This window comes from Saccoglossus kowalevskii, chromosome 12, assembly GCF_978046115.1.
Source record: "Saccoglossus kowalevskii chromosome 12, keSacKowa6.1, whole genome shotgun sequence".
Taxonomy (NCBI): Eukaryota; Metazoa; Hemichordata; class Enteropneusta; family Harrimaniidae; genus Saccoglossus; species Saccoglossus kowalevskii.
Window position 1 is genome coordinate 35476376 of NC_140652.1, and position 19750 is coordinate 35496125.

The 19750-nt window shown below is 35.8% G+C and overlaps 1 protein-coding gene across 1 annotated transcript in view; it reads right to left on the reverse strand.

The window, feature by feature from the left end:
- Positions 1-533: 533 nt before the first annotated feature.
- Positions 534-19750, reverse strand: part of LOC146735763 (membrane-spanning 4-domains subfamily A member 8-like) — a 28385-nt gene continuing 9168 nt past the window's right edge. The window contains exons 4-7 of the mRNA XM_085506614.1: positions 17852-17989; positions 9955-10089; positions 7780-7909; positions 534-3787 (exon numbers count right to left, since the gene is read on the reverse strand). Of these exons, the coding sequence (XP_085362740.1) occupies positions 3552-3787; positions 7780-7909; positions 9955-10089; positions 17852-17989 (639 nt within the window). The 3' untranslated portion in view covers positions 534-3551. The remainder of the gene's footprint in view (positions 3788-7779; positions 7910-9954; positions 10090-17851; positions 17990-19750) is intronic.

Sequence of the window (19750 nt, forward strand, 5' to 3'; positions counted from 1 at the left end):
ATTGTATTTGAATAGATGGAAATAATGTTTTGTCAACAAGCATTCATATTTAATTTAGCAAGTAAGGACAATGATGACATTAATCAGCAAATAAAATGCCAGCACCAATGAGTTAGTTCGTAGATTCACTCACTGCATTAATGTAATTAAAATATGTTTCTGAATTACTGCTCTCCATGTATTGATAACATTTGTGGAGTTTCTACAAATTAAAGGGTCTGACAGTCAGATATCATAAGGGCCATAAAATCCTGCTTAAATTGACTGTAGCAAAAGTATTACCTTTTTTTGTCTAGTTATATCAATATTATTTTCTGTTAAATAGTGTCAAATTGCAGAAAACTATTTGATATGTTGAAAATTGTGAATCGAACTCCTGTCAAGCAGGCAATGCAAAACAAACTAGTCTTTGTTGAATAAACAGTATATTTGTATTTATATACAACTATTTTTTACCTTATTACATGTCTGGATGTAAGCAATATGTGCGAGTCTGAATAAACTATGGAAGTGTGGAAATAAACTATTTAACATTTAAGAAAATTGAACAATGTGATTAATTTATTTACAAAATATATAAAATACAGAGAATGAAAAAATTATTCAATTTATATACAAATTAAACAGCACTGTACAAGCAATAGGAAATTATATATAATCTGTCTTTATTATATACATGGGTTTGAATCCCATACTATGTTGTTCACTTATCATGTAATTTCACACTTTTTTGACTAATGTACAATTCAGCTGGGCTGATTTCAGTCTTGTAAACTAAAGGTTCAAACACTGTAATAGACTCATTATTTATACATATATTAAATATACATGCTTTATGGATCTGAGAAAGATCTATGACAGCGTCTGGCACAAATGCATGTTTCTGAAATTATTAAAATATGGGATTACAGGTAATATGTATAACATAATAAAAAGTATGTACAGTGGAGTAAAATATAAAGTCAAGATCAATAGCAGATTAACAGATTCATTTATATTTTAAACACAAGGTTATAACTTGAGTTTGACTCTCCTCAATTTATTTATGAATGATTTGACTAATATTTTCGATCCACACACTTGCAACACTAAATAATAGTCAAGTCAGTTGTCTCTTATATGCAGACGACATTGTAATCCCGTCTCAAACAAAACTAGGATTATTTCATCTTTCTGTGTACACACAGCGATGAAAGCTATCTTTTAACACTAAAACTAAAATAATGAGGAAGCCATAATTTTTTTTTTTTTAAAAAGGGGCAAAAAACTTTAAAACCTTAAGCGGGTGATATAACTAATCTAATAACTTAAAAACAATGTTGTACCTCTTCAATAAATTAATTAGACCAATACTAGTATACGGTAGTGATATTTGGGAAGACGAGAGCTATTACAAATCTGATATAGAAAATGTTTATATACACTTTTCATCCGTGAGGAAAAAAACTCCTATTACATTAGCAATATATGGAGAATTGGCTCAATTTCCGATAGATATTTTTTAGCAAAATACAAATGATTAAATACTATAACAGAGTAATGAACACACCAAACGAACTTGTGAAGGAAGCAGCGTTATTAAATAGACACCTAAATAGTAAATGGTATTGCTGATAACTTACCAACTAGACAAGATTAATTAAGATTACAACAATTAACCAAAAAAATTTTGAAAAAATGTTCATCGCTTATTTGAACAAGGAATTAAATTCAGATATTACCAAAAAAAAAAAAAAAAAATAAACTATTCAAGAAAATGTTTGAAATGGTAAATTATTTAACAATGACAAGAGTCAACCTTTCGGTTCCGTTTAAGTAACCATGACCTCAAAATCATAACAGGTGGGTATACAAAACCAAAATTACCTATAAAAAAGAATCTTTAATCTTTGCTCAAAGAATGAAGTAGAAGGCGAATACCATTTTATAACAACTAAGCCTATTTAACAATCAAAGAAAGAAAGAAAGAAATTATATGAAGAAGTCGGAAAGCAAATAAATGATTTCACAAATTCAACAGAAGAGAACAAAGTTATACTGATGAATGACATAAAAACATTGCAATGAATATTACATTGACCAAATTTATAAAGAGCAAATTGATTATAAGACAGCAACACCTCTTGTGGGCTTTGCATAGCCACAATCATTTTAAACATTGCATTAAAATAGGACCACAGCACCCATAGTACTGGAATAATTATAGATGTATTGTAATGTATTTTCATATGTTAATAGACAGTGATTATAGTAATTGCATTAAAATAGGACCACAGCACCCATAGTACCGGAATAATTATAGATGTATTGTAATGTATTTTCATATGTTAATAGACAGTGATTATAGTAATTGCATTAAAATAGGACCACAGCACCCATAGTACCGGAATAATTATAGATGTATTGTAATGTATTTTCATATGTTAATGGACAGTGATTATAGTAATTTGTAAATGTCATTTTATAACTTTTTATCTTTTACTGTTAATCACTTTTTTATTGTTTTAGACCTTACTGCTCTACTTTCCAAAGTCAATAAATAAATACACATGGATTTGAAGGTACTTGTAATGATGAAATTACATGAGTTACTTACTTTCCATTTTAAAGGGTGGTGGGCATTGTGCTGCGCCATGTTCAACATAGCAACATATACAATGCATGTAAGATACATTTTTTGTTTACATAAAACATGTGCAGCACAGCCATTAAAGATCACCCTATAAAGATCACAAATATGTTCAATTTGTCTCATGTAAAAACAAAGTGGCCTAATCGTTACAGTATGACTGAACACAACATGATGATTTATAAATTTAAGTGTAACTTGAAGATTACAAAATTACACACAGACATAAACTGGCAACACTGTGCACTTGTAAATGACAGAGCTAATTGCGAGTAACCAAACATAACCATTTCACCGCCAATTCCCTTTTTCCATCACAAATTCACAAAATAATTCTATTTATAGTCTAAACTTTCCTTCAGAAGATTGAAACAAAAATAGACAATTTTTTTAGTTAAAACTGAAAAATTGACTCACATTTTGTATGTTAGCTCCAAAATAAGCATTCATTTCCAGAAATATTGAAGAATATTAAGAAAGAACAGAAAAATTTGGGTGAGAAAGTCTGGTGGTGAAAAGGTTACAAACAAATACAGAACCTAGAATGTCTTGAAGACACAAGTAAGCTAAGAGCTTATTTTGATTGCAGATAAACAGTTCACGCCCAGAAAAAAATAAAAAACGCTACAGGCCAATTGTTTTTAAAAAATCTATGCACATTTTAAAATTGTTATTAAAATTGTTATTAAAATTGTGGCTTTATTAAAATTGTCAATAGTATGAAAAAAAAAACAAATAACAGAAATATAACAAAGTTAACCGATATAATTTGGTGAAAGACAAATTCTCACAAATGTTGTAAAAATCATGAAATTTTGTAGCAGTGACAAAATGTTGTCAATTAAATTAAGTTGTTTACAATATATTCAAGTTCTAGATTTATTCATTTGCAAGTCACGCAAGGAGTGTATTGAGAAAACATTTACATTTGAGGATCGGCAAGGGAAGATGACTTAGTATCAATTCCAGTATTTCCTACACCTCCCACTTGTACAGTGCTACTATAATCTGGTGGTGCAGAAGCAGTAGGCTGTGGTACAAATTGGAACTGCTGCTGTGGTTGATAATACTGTGGTTGTTCATACTGTGGTTGTCCATGCTGTGATTGTCCATACTGTGGCTGTCCATACTGTGGTTGCCCATAACTTGGTTGTGGACCTACAGGTGTTGGGAAGGATGTTATCTTAAGGTAGAAGCCTAGTACTTATGAATTCAAATACCCAGAATTTATTCATTTTCCTATTAACTGTACTTCCAGGCAATATAAGGATATTTTAAAAGTTGGGGGTCACCAGCTTAATTTTTGAGAAAATGATGATTGTATTTCAGTGGATAGTGGTCATTTTGGCAGTATTATAGTGATTTTACAGTAGGTTCCTATGGCAGAGATATTATGCCATATATCAAATTGTAGGCTGGTGACATAGACTGAAAAATTATATATTGTCAATGATGGGGTACTTTTTGTTGTCTCAATTATTTCAAAAATATGGGTTTTGAAAATTTCAAAAAAATGTTGCTCTGTGGAATCATTTAAACATATTGATTTTTGAAAAATGTTCATACAATTCTCAAAATATGTCACTGTAGCACATAAAAGACGCTTCTATTTCATGGTGTCATGGGGAAAATAGCTTCAAGATTTTACATAAACAACTAATGAACGTTGTCATGTGATTTATGCAAAACATTCTCAACAGACAACAGAGTAGATGACAGTAGATAACACTAAGAATAGAGTAGACAACAGAGTAGATGACAGTAGATAACACTAAGAATAGAGTAGATAACAGAGTAGATGACAGTAGATAACACTAAGAATAGAGTAGATAACAGAGTAGATGACAGTAGATAACACTAAGAATAGAGTAGATAACAGAGTAGATGACAGTAGATAACACTAAGAATAGAGTAGATAACAGAGTAGATAAGAATATAGAAGACAGAGTAGATGACAGTGTAGATGACATTATATACAGTAGATAAGAATAAACAGAGTAGACTAGATAAAAATGTAGATGACAGTAGATAACAGCCGATAACACTCGATAGAGTAGACAATAGAGTAGATGACAGTAGATGAGAAGACAACAGAGTAGGTAGATTAACAGGTAGATAAAAATAAACAGATTAGATGACAGTGTAGAAAACAGTGGATAGGGTAGACAACAGAATAGATGACAGTGTAGTTGACAGTGGTTAGGGTAGACAACAGAATAGATGAAAGTGTAGATGACACTGGATAGGGTAGACAACAGAATAGATAACTGGATAGGATAGACAACAGAATAGATGACAGTGTAGATAACAGTGGATAGGGTAGACAACAGAATAGATGAAAGTGTAGATGACACTGGATAGGATAGACAACAGAATAGATAACTGGATAGGATAGACAACAGAATAGATGACAGTGTAGATAACAGTGGATAGGGTAGACAACAGAATAGATGACAGTGTAGATTACATTGGATAGGTTAGACAACAGAATAGATGACAGTGTAGATTACAGTGGATAGGGTAGACAGCAGAATAGATGAGTGTAGATTACATTGGATAGGGTAGACAACAGAATAGATGACAGTGTAGATGACAGTGGATAGGGTAGACAACAGAATAGACGATAGTGTAGATGACAGTGGATAGGGTAGACAACAGAATATATGACAGTGTAGATAACTGGATAGGGTAGACAACAGAATAGATGACATTGTAGATGACAGTGGATAGGGTAGACAACAGAATAGATGACAATGTAGATGACAGTGGATAGGGTAGACAACAGAATAGATGACAGTGTAGATGACAGTGGATAGGGTAGACAATAGAATATATGACAGTGTAGATAACTGGATAGGATAGACAACATAATAGATGACATTGTAGATGACAGTGGATAGGGTAGACAACAGAATAGATGAGAGTGTAGATAACTGGATAGGGTAGACAACAGAATAGATGAGAGTGTAGATAACTGGATAGGGCAGACAACAGAATAGATGACATTGTAGATGACAGTGGATAGGGTAGACAACAGAATAGATGACAGTGTAGATGACAGTGGATAGGGTAGACAACAGAATAGATGACAGTGTAGATGACAGTGGATATGGTAGACAACAGAATAGATGACAGTGTAGATGACAGTGGATAGGGTAGACAACAGAATAGATGACAGTAGATAGGGTAGACAACAGAATAGATGACAGTGTAGATGACAGTGGATAGGGTAGACAACAGAATAGATGACAGTGTAGATGACAGTGGATAGGGTAGATAACAGAATAGATGACAGTGTAGATGACAGTAGATAGGGTAGACAACAGAATAGATGACAGTGTAGATGACAGTGTAGATGACAGTGGATAAGGTAGACAACAGAATAGACGACAGAGTAGATGACAGTGGATAGGGTAGACAACAGAATAGATAACAGAGTAGATGACAGTGGATAGGGTAGACAACAGAATAGATGACAGTGTAGATGACAGTGGATAGGGTAGACAACAGAATAGATGACAGTGTAGATGATAGTGTAGATAGCAGTGGATAAGGTAAACGATAGAATAGATGACAGTGTAGATGATAGTGGATAAGGTAGACAACAGAATAGACGACAGAATAGATGACAGTGGAAAGGGTAGACAACAGAATAGATGACAGTGTAGATGACAGTGGATAGGGTAGACAACAGAATGGATGACAGTGTAGATAACAGTGGATAGAGTAGACAACAGAATAGATGATAGTGTAGACAACAGAATAGATGATAGTGTAGATGACAGTGGATATGGTAGACAACAGAATAGATGACAGTGTAGATGACAGTGGATAGGGTAGACAACAGAATAGATGACAGTGTAGATGACAGTAGATAAGGTAGACAACAGAATAGACGACAGAATAGATGACAGTGGAAAGGGTAGACAACAGAATAGATGACAGTGTAGATGATAGTGGATAAGGTAGACAACAGAATAGACGACAGAATAGATGACAGTGGAAAGGGTAGACAACAGAATAGATGACAGTGTAGATGACAGTGGATAGGGTAGACAACAGAATAGATGACAGTGTAGATAACAGTGGATAGAGTAGACAACAGAATAGATGATAGTGTAGACAACAGAATAGATGATAGTGTAGATGACAGTGGATATGGTAGACAACAGAATAGATGACAGTGTAGATGACAGTGGATAGGGTAGACAACAGAATAGATGACAGTGTAGATGACAGTGTAGATGACAGTAGATAAGGTAGACAACAGAATAGACGACAGAATAGATGACAGTGGAAAGGGTAGACAACAGAATAGATGACAGTGTAGATGACAGTGGATAGGGTAGACAACAGAATAGATGACAGTGCAGATAACAGTGGATAGGGTAGACAACAGAATAGATGACAGTGTAGATGACAGTGGATAGGGTAGACAACAGAGTAGATGACAGTGTAGACAACAGAATAGATGATAGTGTAGATGACAGTGGATATGGTAGACAACAGAATAGATGACAGTGTAGATGACAGTGGATAGGGTAGACAACAGAATAGATGACAGTGTAGATGACAGTAGATAAGGTAGACAACAGAATAGACGACAGAATAGATGACAGTGGAAAGGGTAGACAACAGAATAGATGATAGTGTAGATGACAGTGGATAGGGTAGACAACAGAATAGATGACAGTGTAGATAACAGTGGATAGGGTAGACAACAGAATAGATGACAGTGTAGATGACAGTGGATAGGGTAGACAACAGAGTAGATGACAGTGTAGATAACAGTGGATACGGTAGACAACAGAATAGATGACAGTGTAGACGACAGTGGATAGGGTAGACAACAGAATAGATGACAGTGTAGATGACAGTGTAGATGACAGAAGATAACATAGTAGACAACAGAGTAGATGTGTAGATGACAAAGTAGAGAAGACAACAGAATAGATGTCAGTGTAAATGACAGAATTGATGACAATGTAGATGAGTGTAGATAACAGCTAATGCGGATGACAGTGTAAACAGAAGTGTAGATAAAGGTATAGAGTGTAGATACTATAGATGACAGTGTAGCTGAGCATAGATGAGTGTATACAATAGTCTAGATATCAGCATAGATGAGTGTAGCTGAACACAATTCACACCTTGTGAAGGACCAACAATCTGAACTCCAGGAGGTAACATCATCACAGTCGGCTGTGCTTGTTGAACCATTCCAGTTGCCATGGGAACCTGATAAGGAGCATTCGTCTGTGGGTTTGGAATGTAATACATCTATAAAAATAAAACAGAATGTTCATAACATCAGTATTACTTCACATAATTATTCAGACCACATCACATCCAAGGTAGATGGATGGGCAATCTAATAAGCAAACTTTATATTTGTCTCATCTTTATTCCCATTGATTATATTTGTATATATCTCCCTTTTAGTGAAGTGAATTAGTAACAAAAATAATCTCAAATATGATATAAAATTACCTATTTGCAATTTCAATTGAAAAATTGCCTGTATGCATGTAATTGTTGACTATCAACACCAACACAGATGACTTCACTGTGGATGTGCAGAGATCGAATATCTACATTACAGTGTTAAATGAGTGCTAAAATTCTACATTCATACACCCAATTTAACAACTTTACATTTTTTATATCTGTAATATGTTAAAAGTGTGATTTGCTTTTTATTTTATCTAAATCAAGAGTTAAAAAGCAAACAAAATGTACATCATATATGCTGACTGACTCATTGAAAAGATGTCCAACTAATCAAAGTGCAATGCAATCACTATAGCAACAGTCAAATAGTTCTCTTGTGAGATAAGATTACAAAATCTCAGTATTATCATTTTAATGGCACCAATGTCAGGGCAAAAATGATTGACCATACTGGCACTACAAGAAATTAAAGACTTACAAGGCAAGTTGCTTTTGATTGAAATTTCCCAAAAGTAAATGTATTGCATGTATTTGAATCATAAGTGAATTATCATTTTGTTTCTTGAGTGGGAGTTTAATTTGAACATGTACATGTACCAAGTACAAATATCACCTGGATTTTGAGGTTCTCAATTAATAAAAATAAATGATATAGGATGTTTATGATAAAATGATCACATACAGATACAGCACATTTGGTATTTCAGAAATATTCATTGGGTTTGAAAATCACTGATTCATGAAGTCAACAGTACATTTTATGAATATTAATGTTTTATTTAGTGCCTTATTTACAGCCCAATACAGTATACATAATACGTGTAGGTAACAGTTTTCTAGGCAGAAGCAACACGAGTGTGACAATCAAAATACAACACAGCTCTCATGCAACATGTTATCATTTTTGTCTCCTTATTCACATGTCCCATTAAGAAAAGTAACACTTTTAACCCTCAAAGCGAAGGAGTCGTCACCTGCGCATGCGTCAGATGGCCATAGCATGTCATAGCAAACAAGCGTCTACCCAATGCCTTTGCATTTTTAGCGTGTGTTGTTATCGTCACTTGGAACTCAATTCCTGCACATGCACAGGTGACAATCCTCCTGCTTTAACTGGTCAAGTCAATATAAAAGTACATAGAATTGGCAAGATTAGGGTTAATGCGTCACATCCATGTCGTGCATGTAACTGTATTTGTCTGAGCATAATGACCTCAACGCAGAAAAAGGGGTGGGCATGTCAAGAATATTCTTAAAAAAAGTATCAAGCAGTTTTCATTCACCATATGCAAGCTAAGTTTTTTACTGCATGATTCAACCTGCAACATATATAGGTCAATTAGGTTTGTTATTAACTAATGGTAATGCAGTGTGTGGTACTGATGGAACACTCTGGGATTTCCCAAATACTGACATTGACATTATTTTTTAACGCAATGCAGATGTGAAATACCAATGTTGAAGTATGATCTGTACAGATATCAACAATAAAAAATACATTGATTGTTTTATTTTACAACAGGTGATTATCAATTTTTGCAAGCAAACAGTATGACATCATTGTTGTTTACCAATAAACATCCTACAAAAGTTGGGGTGGGTGTTTGATGAGACATAAGTGCATGGTTGAATACAATATTAACTTTCAATCATGCTTGTCCAAAATTTACATCACTGGATATCTAAACATATACCAATTATAAGCTTCTATGCTTGAGTCAGATTTTGCAAATATTAATTTGTGTGAAGGAATGCTCTAATAAAATATAGAATACATGGTTGAGCATGAAGTGTGCTAGAATGTGTGATGAAACATCTTATGTAAGCATGAAACATTGCCGATAAATATGCAGCATACTAGAATGTATAATTACCATGGGTTGTGAATTTACAGTTTGTGATCTTCCACAGCATACAGCACGACAGCATAACGCAGAGTTTATAATAGCAATGATTGCTTCCACAATAGATAGTAATATAACCATACCATCAATTATTTGTCGTTTTCTCTGCAATAAATAAACATCCACAGAAGGATTTAATTAACAACAAGCCATGCATGGCACAGTCCCTGTTAGGTATTGAATTTAAGATACATGTATATAGTTTTGTTTATAGTAATATAGCTGGAATATAAACATGTCAGAAATATGATTATGATGATTGTATAACATTTAAGTGATTGACATTTGTATCTGATCGTCAAACAAGTATTGAGAGATATTGCTCTGGAACAGCATTAATTAAAACAAAATCAGCCATATTGAGTACATGTATAATGAATATATAAAATTTGAACATAGTCAGTCAAAGCATGTCAGAGATACCGGTATGGCTCTAGAAGCCCATTCATTAAAAAAAAATGGTCGCTAAGTCAGCCATTTTGAATCCGATCTAAAAAATAAAATAACGTGCATCAGGAACCTGTAATGTCTAATGTATGTACCAAGTTTGAACAAAATCCATCCATGTTTGATATTTGATATTCGGCCATTTTAAATAGGATCGTCAAACCAATATATCTGTATATCTATGACATGATGTATAATGAATATTTAAAATTTGAACATATTCAGTCACAGCAAGTCAGAGATATGGCACTAGAACCACATTTATTAAAACAAAATGGCCGCCAGTCGACCATTTTGAATCTTATCTGAAAACAAAATGTGCATCAAGGTCCTATAATGTCCAACGTATATACCAAACAAAATCCATCTGTAAACAGCCGAGAAATGCTTTATTTGGATGATTTTTAGAAAAAAAATGGCCGCCATTCGGCCATCTTGAATCTGATCGTGAAACAAATTGATGTGCATATGTATAATATCATGTATGATGTATGTGTGCAGTTTGATTGTGATTAGTTTAGGCATTTCTAAGATACAGGTCCTGACGCACGCACGAACGTACAGAGTTCAAAACATAAGTCCCCGTTTTGGGACTGCGTCCGAACGGGGACTAAAAATATTATTAAATAAAACAAGATTGCAAACATTCAAAACTAGTGTTAAGAATATTTCATGTCATTGAACCTGTGGCAAACTAGTCTAGGTGGGTGCTCAATTCCTGATTCCCGAATTGATAGTGTTTGCGCATAATGCGCAACCTGACGACAACAAACCCAAAGGCAGGACCAGCTAGATTTTGAATATTCCACATGTGAAGAGTTGCCGTACACCAATTGTTTGTGTTTCCAACTCGCAGCATCAAAAAATCACCTCAAATAAAAGGGCCATCATGTTTCAACTAACTCTCATCAGTTTCTGAAACTTTGCTCAGTGTTCTGCATAAGTAAGAAAAACTAACATACAAATTATCTTTAGCTATAGTATATATTTGGGGAGGGAACAATGTCATGATCATATTAACTCGGTGATACACACGTACCATCTCATTTTCACTTCATTTTATCTGTAAAAACAAGCAGTCTGTCGGCTGAGATAACTCCACTGTTAGCAATGAACATTGCAATTAAAGAACAGAAGATATCATTAGAAAATGAACAATATGTATAGTATCAAAGCAATCGGACTTGCTGTTTTCAACAAGAACTCAAGAAATTACAAAAATATTCATCAAAATTAGATAATTGAAGATATCACCATGAAATGAACAAATCTGACAGAGGTTCACATATAGTACCTATAAAGATCCACATGTAATATGTAATATCAAAGCAATTAGACTTGCGGTTTTCAACAAGAAGTCGAAAATATCACTTTTACCAAAAATGACAAAAATATTCATCAAAATTAGAGAATTGAAGATATCATCATGAAATTAACAAATCTAAGAAAGGTCTACCCAAGGTACATATACACCAAGTATCAAAGCATTCAGACTTGTATTTTTCAAGAAAAAGTCAAAAAAGTAAATCATTGACACAGACGACAGACAATCACTCATATGTTAAGTTACACTCGACAAAGTCAACAGCGGGGCAAAAAATCATCTTTTTCAACTGGTAATCCACTTCTCAACTGTATTATATACTGTAAAACATGTTGAAAAAGTGACATGCAATTTTAGCGAATTGTGGTAAAATGACGTAATAGCGAAATGTTGATTTAGCGAATCTTTCTTGTCATTGTTCATTTCCTGTTTTCACAATACTTGTATGTCACGTGCCAAAACAAATGCACAGTTATCACCTCCATAAAAACAAAGAAAAACTGTCAAGTGTAATTAGGAAACGCCCCATATCTTTATGTTCCGGATTACTGTATACAAATCCCCAAGCGTTTGCCATTTTGAATTTATAATGAAGTCATTAGCGACATCTCAAATTAGCGAATCAGTTCTCTCGCTAAATTCGCTAAAGACATGCTCGCGAAAAAGACATGTTTTACAGTTGTTCTTCTACCTGACCCTATTGTACCAACACATGCTCACTCTGCTACCTTTTAAAAGCTGTTTTAAATATGCCACTGACTTCTTCCGAGGTTGCATGTTAGTCATTTTTTTTTTACTTTTTATATTTCTGTCCTACCCTCGTTCGTTGCCTGATGGGTTATGCATTTGCAAATAGAATTACATTATGTCTGTCGAGAATTGTAGTACACTGCATTATCACCCACACTCTGTTAACATCTGCCATGCCTGAAAGTACTGTCACCCACACTCTGTTAACATCTGCCATGCCTGAAAGTACTGTCACCCACACTCTGTTAACATCTGCCATGCCTGAAAGTACTGTCACCCACACTCTGTTAACATCTGCCATGCCTGAAAGTACTGTCACCCACACTCTGTTAACATATGCCATGCCTGAAAGTACTGTCACCCACACTCTGTTAACATCTGCCATGCCTGAAAGTACTGTCACCCACACTCTGTTAACATCTGCCATGCCTGAAAGGAATGTCACCCACACTCTGTTAACATCTGCCATGCCTGAAAGGATTGTCACCCACACTCTGTTAACATATGCCATGCCTGAAAGGATTGTCACCCACACTCTGTTAACATCTGCCATGCCTGAAAGGAATGTCACCCACACTCTGTTAACATCTGCCATGCCTGAAAGGAATGTCACCCACACTCTGTTAACATCTGCCATGCCTGAAAGGAATGTCACCCACACTCTGTTAACATCTGCCATGCCTGAAAGGAATGTCACCCACACTCTGTTAACATCTGCCATGCCTGAAAGTATTGTCACCCACACTCTGTTAACATATGCCATGCCTGAAAGGATTGTCACCCACACTCTGTTAACATCTGCCATGCCTGAAAGTATTGTCACCCACACTCTGTTAACATCTGCCATGCCTGAAAGGAATGTCACCCACACTCTGTTAACATCTGCCATGCCTGAAAGTATTGTCACCCACACTCTGTTAACATCTGCCATGCCTGAAAGTACTGTCACCCACACTCTGTTAACATCTGCCATGCCTGAAAGGAATGTCACCCACATTCTGTTATCATCTGCCATGCCTGAAAGGATTGTCACCCACACTCTGTTAACATCTGCCATGCCTGAAAGTATTGTCACCCACACTCTGTTAACATCTGCCATGCCTGAAAGTACTGTCACCCACACTCTGTTAACATCTGCCATGCCTGAAAGGAATGTCACCCACATTCTGTTAACATCTGCCATGCCTGAAAGGATTGTCACCCACACTCTGTTAACATCTGCCATGCCTGAAAGTACTGTCACCCACACTCTGTTAACATCTGCCATGCCTGAAAGGAATGTCACCCACATTCTGTTAACATCTGCCATGCCTGAAAGGATTGTCACCCACACTCTGTTAACATCTGCCATGCCTGAAAGGATTGTCACCCACACTCTGTTAACATCTTCCATGCCTACAAGGAATGTCACCCACACTCTGTTAACATATGCCATGCCTGAAAGGATTGTCACCCACACTCTGTTAACATATGCCATGCCTGAAAGGATTGTCACCCACACTCTGTTAATATCTGCCATGCCTGAAAGGATTGTCACCCACACTCTGTTAACATCTGCCATGCCTGAAAGGATTGTCACCCACACTCTGTTAATATCTGCCATGCCTGAAAGGATTGTCACCCACACTCTGTTAACATCTGCCATGCCTGAAAGGATTGTCACCCACACTCTGTTAACATCTGCCATGCCTGAAAGGATTGTCACCCACACTCTGTTAACATATGCCATGCCTGAAAGGATTGTCACCCACACTCTGTTAACATATGCCATGCCTGAAACGATTGTCACCCACACTCTGTTAATATCTGCCATGCCTGAAAGGATTGTCACCCACACTCTGTTAACATCTGCCATGCCTGAAAGGATTGTCACCCACACTCTGTTAATATCTGCCATGCCTGAAAGGATTGTCACCCACACTCTGTTAACATCTGCCATGCCTGAAAGGATTGTCACCCACACTCTGTTAACATCTGCCATGCCTGAAAGGATTGTCACCCACACTCTGTTAACATCTGCCATGCCTGAAAGGATTGTCACCCACACTCTGTTAACATCTGCCATGCCTGAAAGGAATGTCACCCACACTCTGTTAACATCTGCCATGCCTGAAAGGATTGTCACCCACACTCTGTTAACATCTGCCATGCCTGAAAGGATTGTCACCCACACTCTGTTAACATATGCCATGCCTGAAAGGATTGTCACCCACACTCTGTTAACATCTGCCATGCCTGAAAGGAATGTCACCCACACTCTGTTAACATCTGCCATGCCTGAAAGGAATGTCACCCACATTCTGTTAACATCTGCCATGCCTGAAAGGATTGTCACCCACACTCTGTTAACATCTGCCATGCCTGAAAGGATTGTCACCCACACTCTGTTAACATCTGCCATGCCTGAAAGGATTGTCACCCACACTCTGTTAACATCTGCCATGCCTGAAAGGAATGTCACCCACACTCTGTTAACATCTGCCATGCCTGAAAGGATTGTCACCCACACTCTGTTAACATCTGCCATGCCTGAAAGGATTGTCACCCACACTCTGTTAACATCTGCCATGCCTGAAAGGATTGTCACCCACACTCTGTTAACATCTGCCATGCCTGAAAGGATTGTCACCCACACTCTGTTAACATCTGCCATGCCTGAAAGGAATGTCACCCACACTCTGTTAACATCTGCCATGCCTGCAGAAATGTCACCCACACTCTGTTAACATCTGCCATGCCTGAAAGGATTGTCACCCACACTCTGTTAACATCTGCCATGCCTGAAAGGATTGTCACCCACACTCTGTTAACATCTGCCATGCCTGAAAGGATTGTCACCCACACTCTGTTAACATCTGCCATGCCTGAAAGGATTGTCACCCACACTCTGTTAACATCTGCCATGCCTGAAAGGAATGTCACCCACACTCTGTTAACATCTGCCATGCCTGAAAGGAATGTCACCCACACTCTGTTAACATCTGCCATGCCTGAAAGGATTGTCACCCACACTCTGTTAACATCTGCCATGCCTGAAAGAATTGTCACCCACACTATGTTAACATCTGCCATGCCTGAAAGGATTGTCACCCACACTCTGTTAACATTTGCCATGCCTGAAAGGATTGTCACCCACACTCTGTTAACATCTGCCATGCCTGAATGGATTGTCACCCACACTCTGTTAACATCTGCCATGCCTGAAAGGAATGTCACCCACACTCTGTTGACATCTGCCATGCCTGAAAGGATTGTCACCCACACTCTGTTAACATCTGCCATGCCTGAAAGGAATGTCACCCACACTCTGTTAACATCTGCCATGCCTGAAAGGAATGTCACCCACACTCTGTTAATATCTGCCATGCCTGAAAGGAATTTGTTGTGGTAATACAACTATCAGTTGCCATAAGATGTGGAATGCATTATGGGAGATAACCTACAATTTCACACTGAGCATATAACTAGTTATATATTGCAATGCATTATGGGAGATAACCTACAATTTCACACTGAGCATATAACTAGTTATATATTGCAATGCATTATGGGAGATAACCTACAATTTCACACTGAGCATATAACTAGTTATATATTGCAATGCATTATGGGAGATAACCTACAATTTCACACTGAGCATATAACTAGTTATATATTGCAATGCATTATGGGAGATAACCTACAATTTTGCAGTAGGTCAAAATTGTAGTATCCCCCCAATAATTGTAGGTTACCTCCCAATTAAAATCAATAATATGAAAACATAGTTGAACTCTGGTGACCTTGCCCTTTGTTATATAATATAATTCCCTTTATCATAGTTTGTTTCAATATAAATATGCATTGTCATAATTAATTTTGAACACAAACAAGTTTTGGGGTTGAACCAACAGTGGGGAATCAGTCTACCGAATGTCCTTAAAAGATGTAAATATCTTACAAAAACATTGGTGCCTTATTTGTTTAATTATTTTAAGGGACATAATTTCCAGCTTTATTCAAAGTAATTCAGATATTTTAGTATAAAAACAAATGTCTCATTGCAAAAAAAAGTGCTGCATTTAGATGTAAATAGATTCATAAAACATGCAAGATAACAGAAAATTTTAGCTGGCTTTAGTCCAAGTATTTTGTACAGGTGTCTGTCAAAAATTAATGATTCACTAAGACAAATATGAACTGCCTCATTGTGTGACTACTGTATTATATGAAAAGTAAAAAAAAACACCCTTTGTGAATAGCTATCATGTTGCAAGCTCTGCTTTGTATGCAAATCAACTTAAATAGTTAGTTGGTGTCCAGTGGAGGGAGAAGTCAACAGTACTGTTGCCTCCTGAGAATCTACATCTTCAAACACTGCAATCTTTGAAGTGCGTTTTTAAACTAGTATTATAAAAACTCTATCATTCTGTTCTAATAGCTGAAACATATTCCTGTGAGTTTTCATTTGTCGAATGAACTGTTTGTCAAATACAGAATACATATATTTTAGAATAATTTTCTTTTTAAAATGTGGATGAAATGTTTTGCTTTTAATGTATTTTTTATGTATTGTTTTTGATTTGATAACTTTGAACTAAACAGATTTTCTATTAGCTTCAGATCTTGATCAAAGTTAGGCACCCAGTTCATAGGAGTGCTTATATTGATTTTTTGACATCTTGTTTTCTGTAAAGATTGTATTGGTAGGTTTGCAAATGTGTATCAGACTGTGCAATCTCTCCATGAGTTGGTTTTGAAACCCAGTATGGGATTCTGAGATACATTACCAAGGATATTATTACAAGATAAATCATTTGCTTCATTGAACACATACAACAATGCATATTTCCACTGAGATCAGTGACCTTTGATGTGTATCACCAGTGATCAGTCAAGTAGAAACAGTCAAAATATTTTATCAGATTTTCTCAATTTTTGCATGATATTTTCATACAGGACATCTGTTGTTCAAACTCAGGGAAGACTTTATACTGATGAATATGGTGACCAAGTTTGATAAAGTTTGGAATAGAATTAGTAAAGTTATTATGCACACAATAACAATTATTAACGACGATGACGACTACAACGACAACAACAACAACAACAACGACAACGCCGGACAAAATTTTTCCATTAATATACCTTTCCCTTCCATCTTTGATGGTACGGGCAAGGTAAAAATGTCATTCCATGTAAAGTAATAATTTGACCATATAGAAAACTGTGTAAATATGCAAACCCATTTTTTGTGACATTTTGGACTCTAAAACTTAGATTCTGATTATTGTTTTCATTTTCATATCCTTACAACATTAAGCTATAATAATGAAAGCATAGAGAGAAAGACCCTTCAATTCTTACCACTCCATTGTCACATGACTGATGATAATAATAGCAGTACTCGTATCTTTCCAAACCACATGCAATGCTGCTTATAATGAGAAGTACTGTTCCACTGAATGTTGCTGAAATTATGCTCATCACCATAGAAGCAACAATCTGTAAAAGGCAAATAATTACAATGAAAAAAGCCTGCTATTTATAATTCAAACCTCATAAGACCGAACTCATTATTTTCTGACCAATTAGTTTGACTTAAAGGGCAATAGTCGACATGCTACACATATATGGGTCTCGAAAAACAAAGATAGCAATTTTGACTGTTGCGCAGATCAGCGAGTACAAACTGAGACGATATCAAGCTTTAATTAGGTATTTTATTAGATGACTGGAAAGTATCAAAGGAGTCACCGGCGGTAATTAGTGCAAGTCGTGTCCTGGTCAAACTTTATGTCACAAATGCGCAGCCTGATGAACACCGCCCTTATACTATGTATACTGGGTAACACTATCACCTATTATAATACAGCAATCAAAGAAAGCTTTTAGAAAAAATTTTGTTGTCAGGAATTGTCCGGATGTACCGTAATAAGTTTGCTGAACCTGTCTTTGCTTGGTTTTTTGAAATATTGCATTTTGATGTTCAGACGTACTCCCCTCTGCGAACTCACCAGCTATGTGATGGCATTTATTTACGTAATTTAATTTGCTTGCCTCGTCCTTGTGATGTAATTGAGGGGAATAGTAGTGTGATTTGAATTAAGTGGTATATTGAGATTTATTTCATTCCATGCGACTGCAATCTTGTCGAATCAGAATAGGGCATTGAATATGAGGTGGTAAGTTATAGATATGTATGTGCCTGCATGTGATTACCAGACAAAGTCACAAATTCTGATTCTTGTAAATTATATAGCAGCCTTGGCATAATACAGCATGAACAGAGAAAATTACAATAGTTGCTCAACATTAGCTCATCATGTGCAAACTTTGATTTCATCAAATTTTATTTTTAACCCAAAAATGTGCAAATAAAAATATAAAACCTGTAACACTTCCATGCGACCTCTTCCAACATCAATACAATCTCATTAGTCTGTGAAATCTGAAGCTTTTTTTTAATTGGAAACTAATTCATTAATTGGTTTCTTAAATTGTTTAAGTTTGTAGGCTAAATGAGTGAATTTTTTCACCAAACGTCATAGACAGGGTCCATAGCACTAAGAGCCAAATGATTACCAAGACTTTTCCAGAACCTTTTCCCAAACTTTCTTGCATTTTTCCAGGACCCTTAATTCAGGCCAACACCATCACCAAAACTCATCAAAGTTCTGAGGATGTGGTAGTTCCCTGGATAAAACAGGCCTTTCTAAAATGAATTAATAACTATGAAGAAATTTAAAGACTTTTCAAATATTTTTTTCATTTTCCTGTAATCTAAAGACAACTCAGACTTTGCAGACAACAAAAAACCCAACACTATGGACCCTGATACAAGTACTAATACTCCCTAATGTATATGGGCCGTAATCCATTACTGTAATCTCAAAAGAAAAAAATATGCAAACACATATTTTGTCAAAGTTCTTAGGCTTTATTTATTAGATGTGATCACATTTTAATCTAAAAGTGCCATTTTGGTGATTATTTCAGATTTTCTGTGATTATTTTTATTGGAAACAGTCATATTTGCTCTAATAGAATGCATGTAAACCAACAGTTGTATATACCTGATTATTAACATACATGTACATGTATGACATATTTAGACTATAGTCAAAGCACTGTCATTTGGGTAAGCACATACACATAGAGCAAATACAGTAGTGGAAAAATCATCATTATGTTTTGAGGTAGGAAGCACCTAAATTTTTTCACCACCAGACTTTCTCACCCTTTGTCTGCTTGTTTTTCTTAATA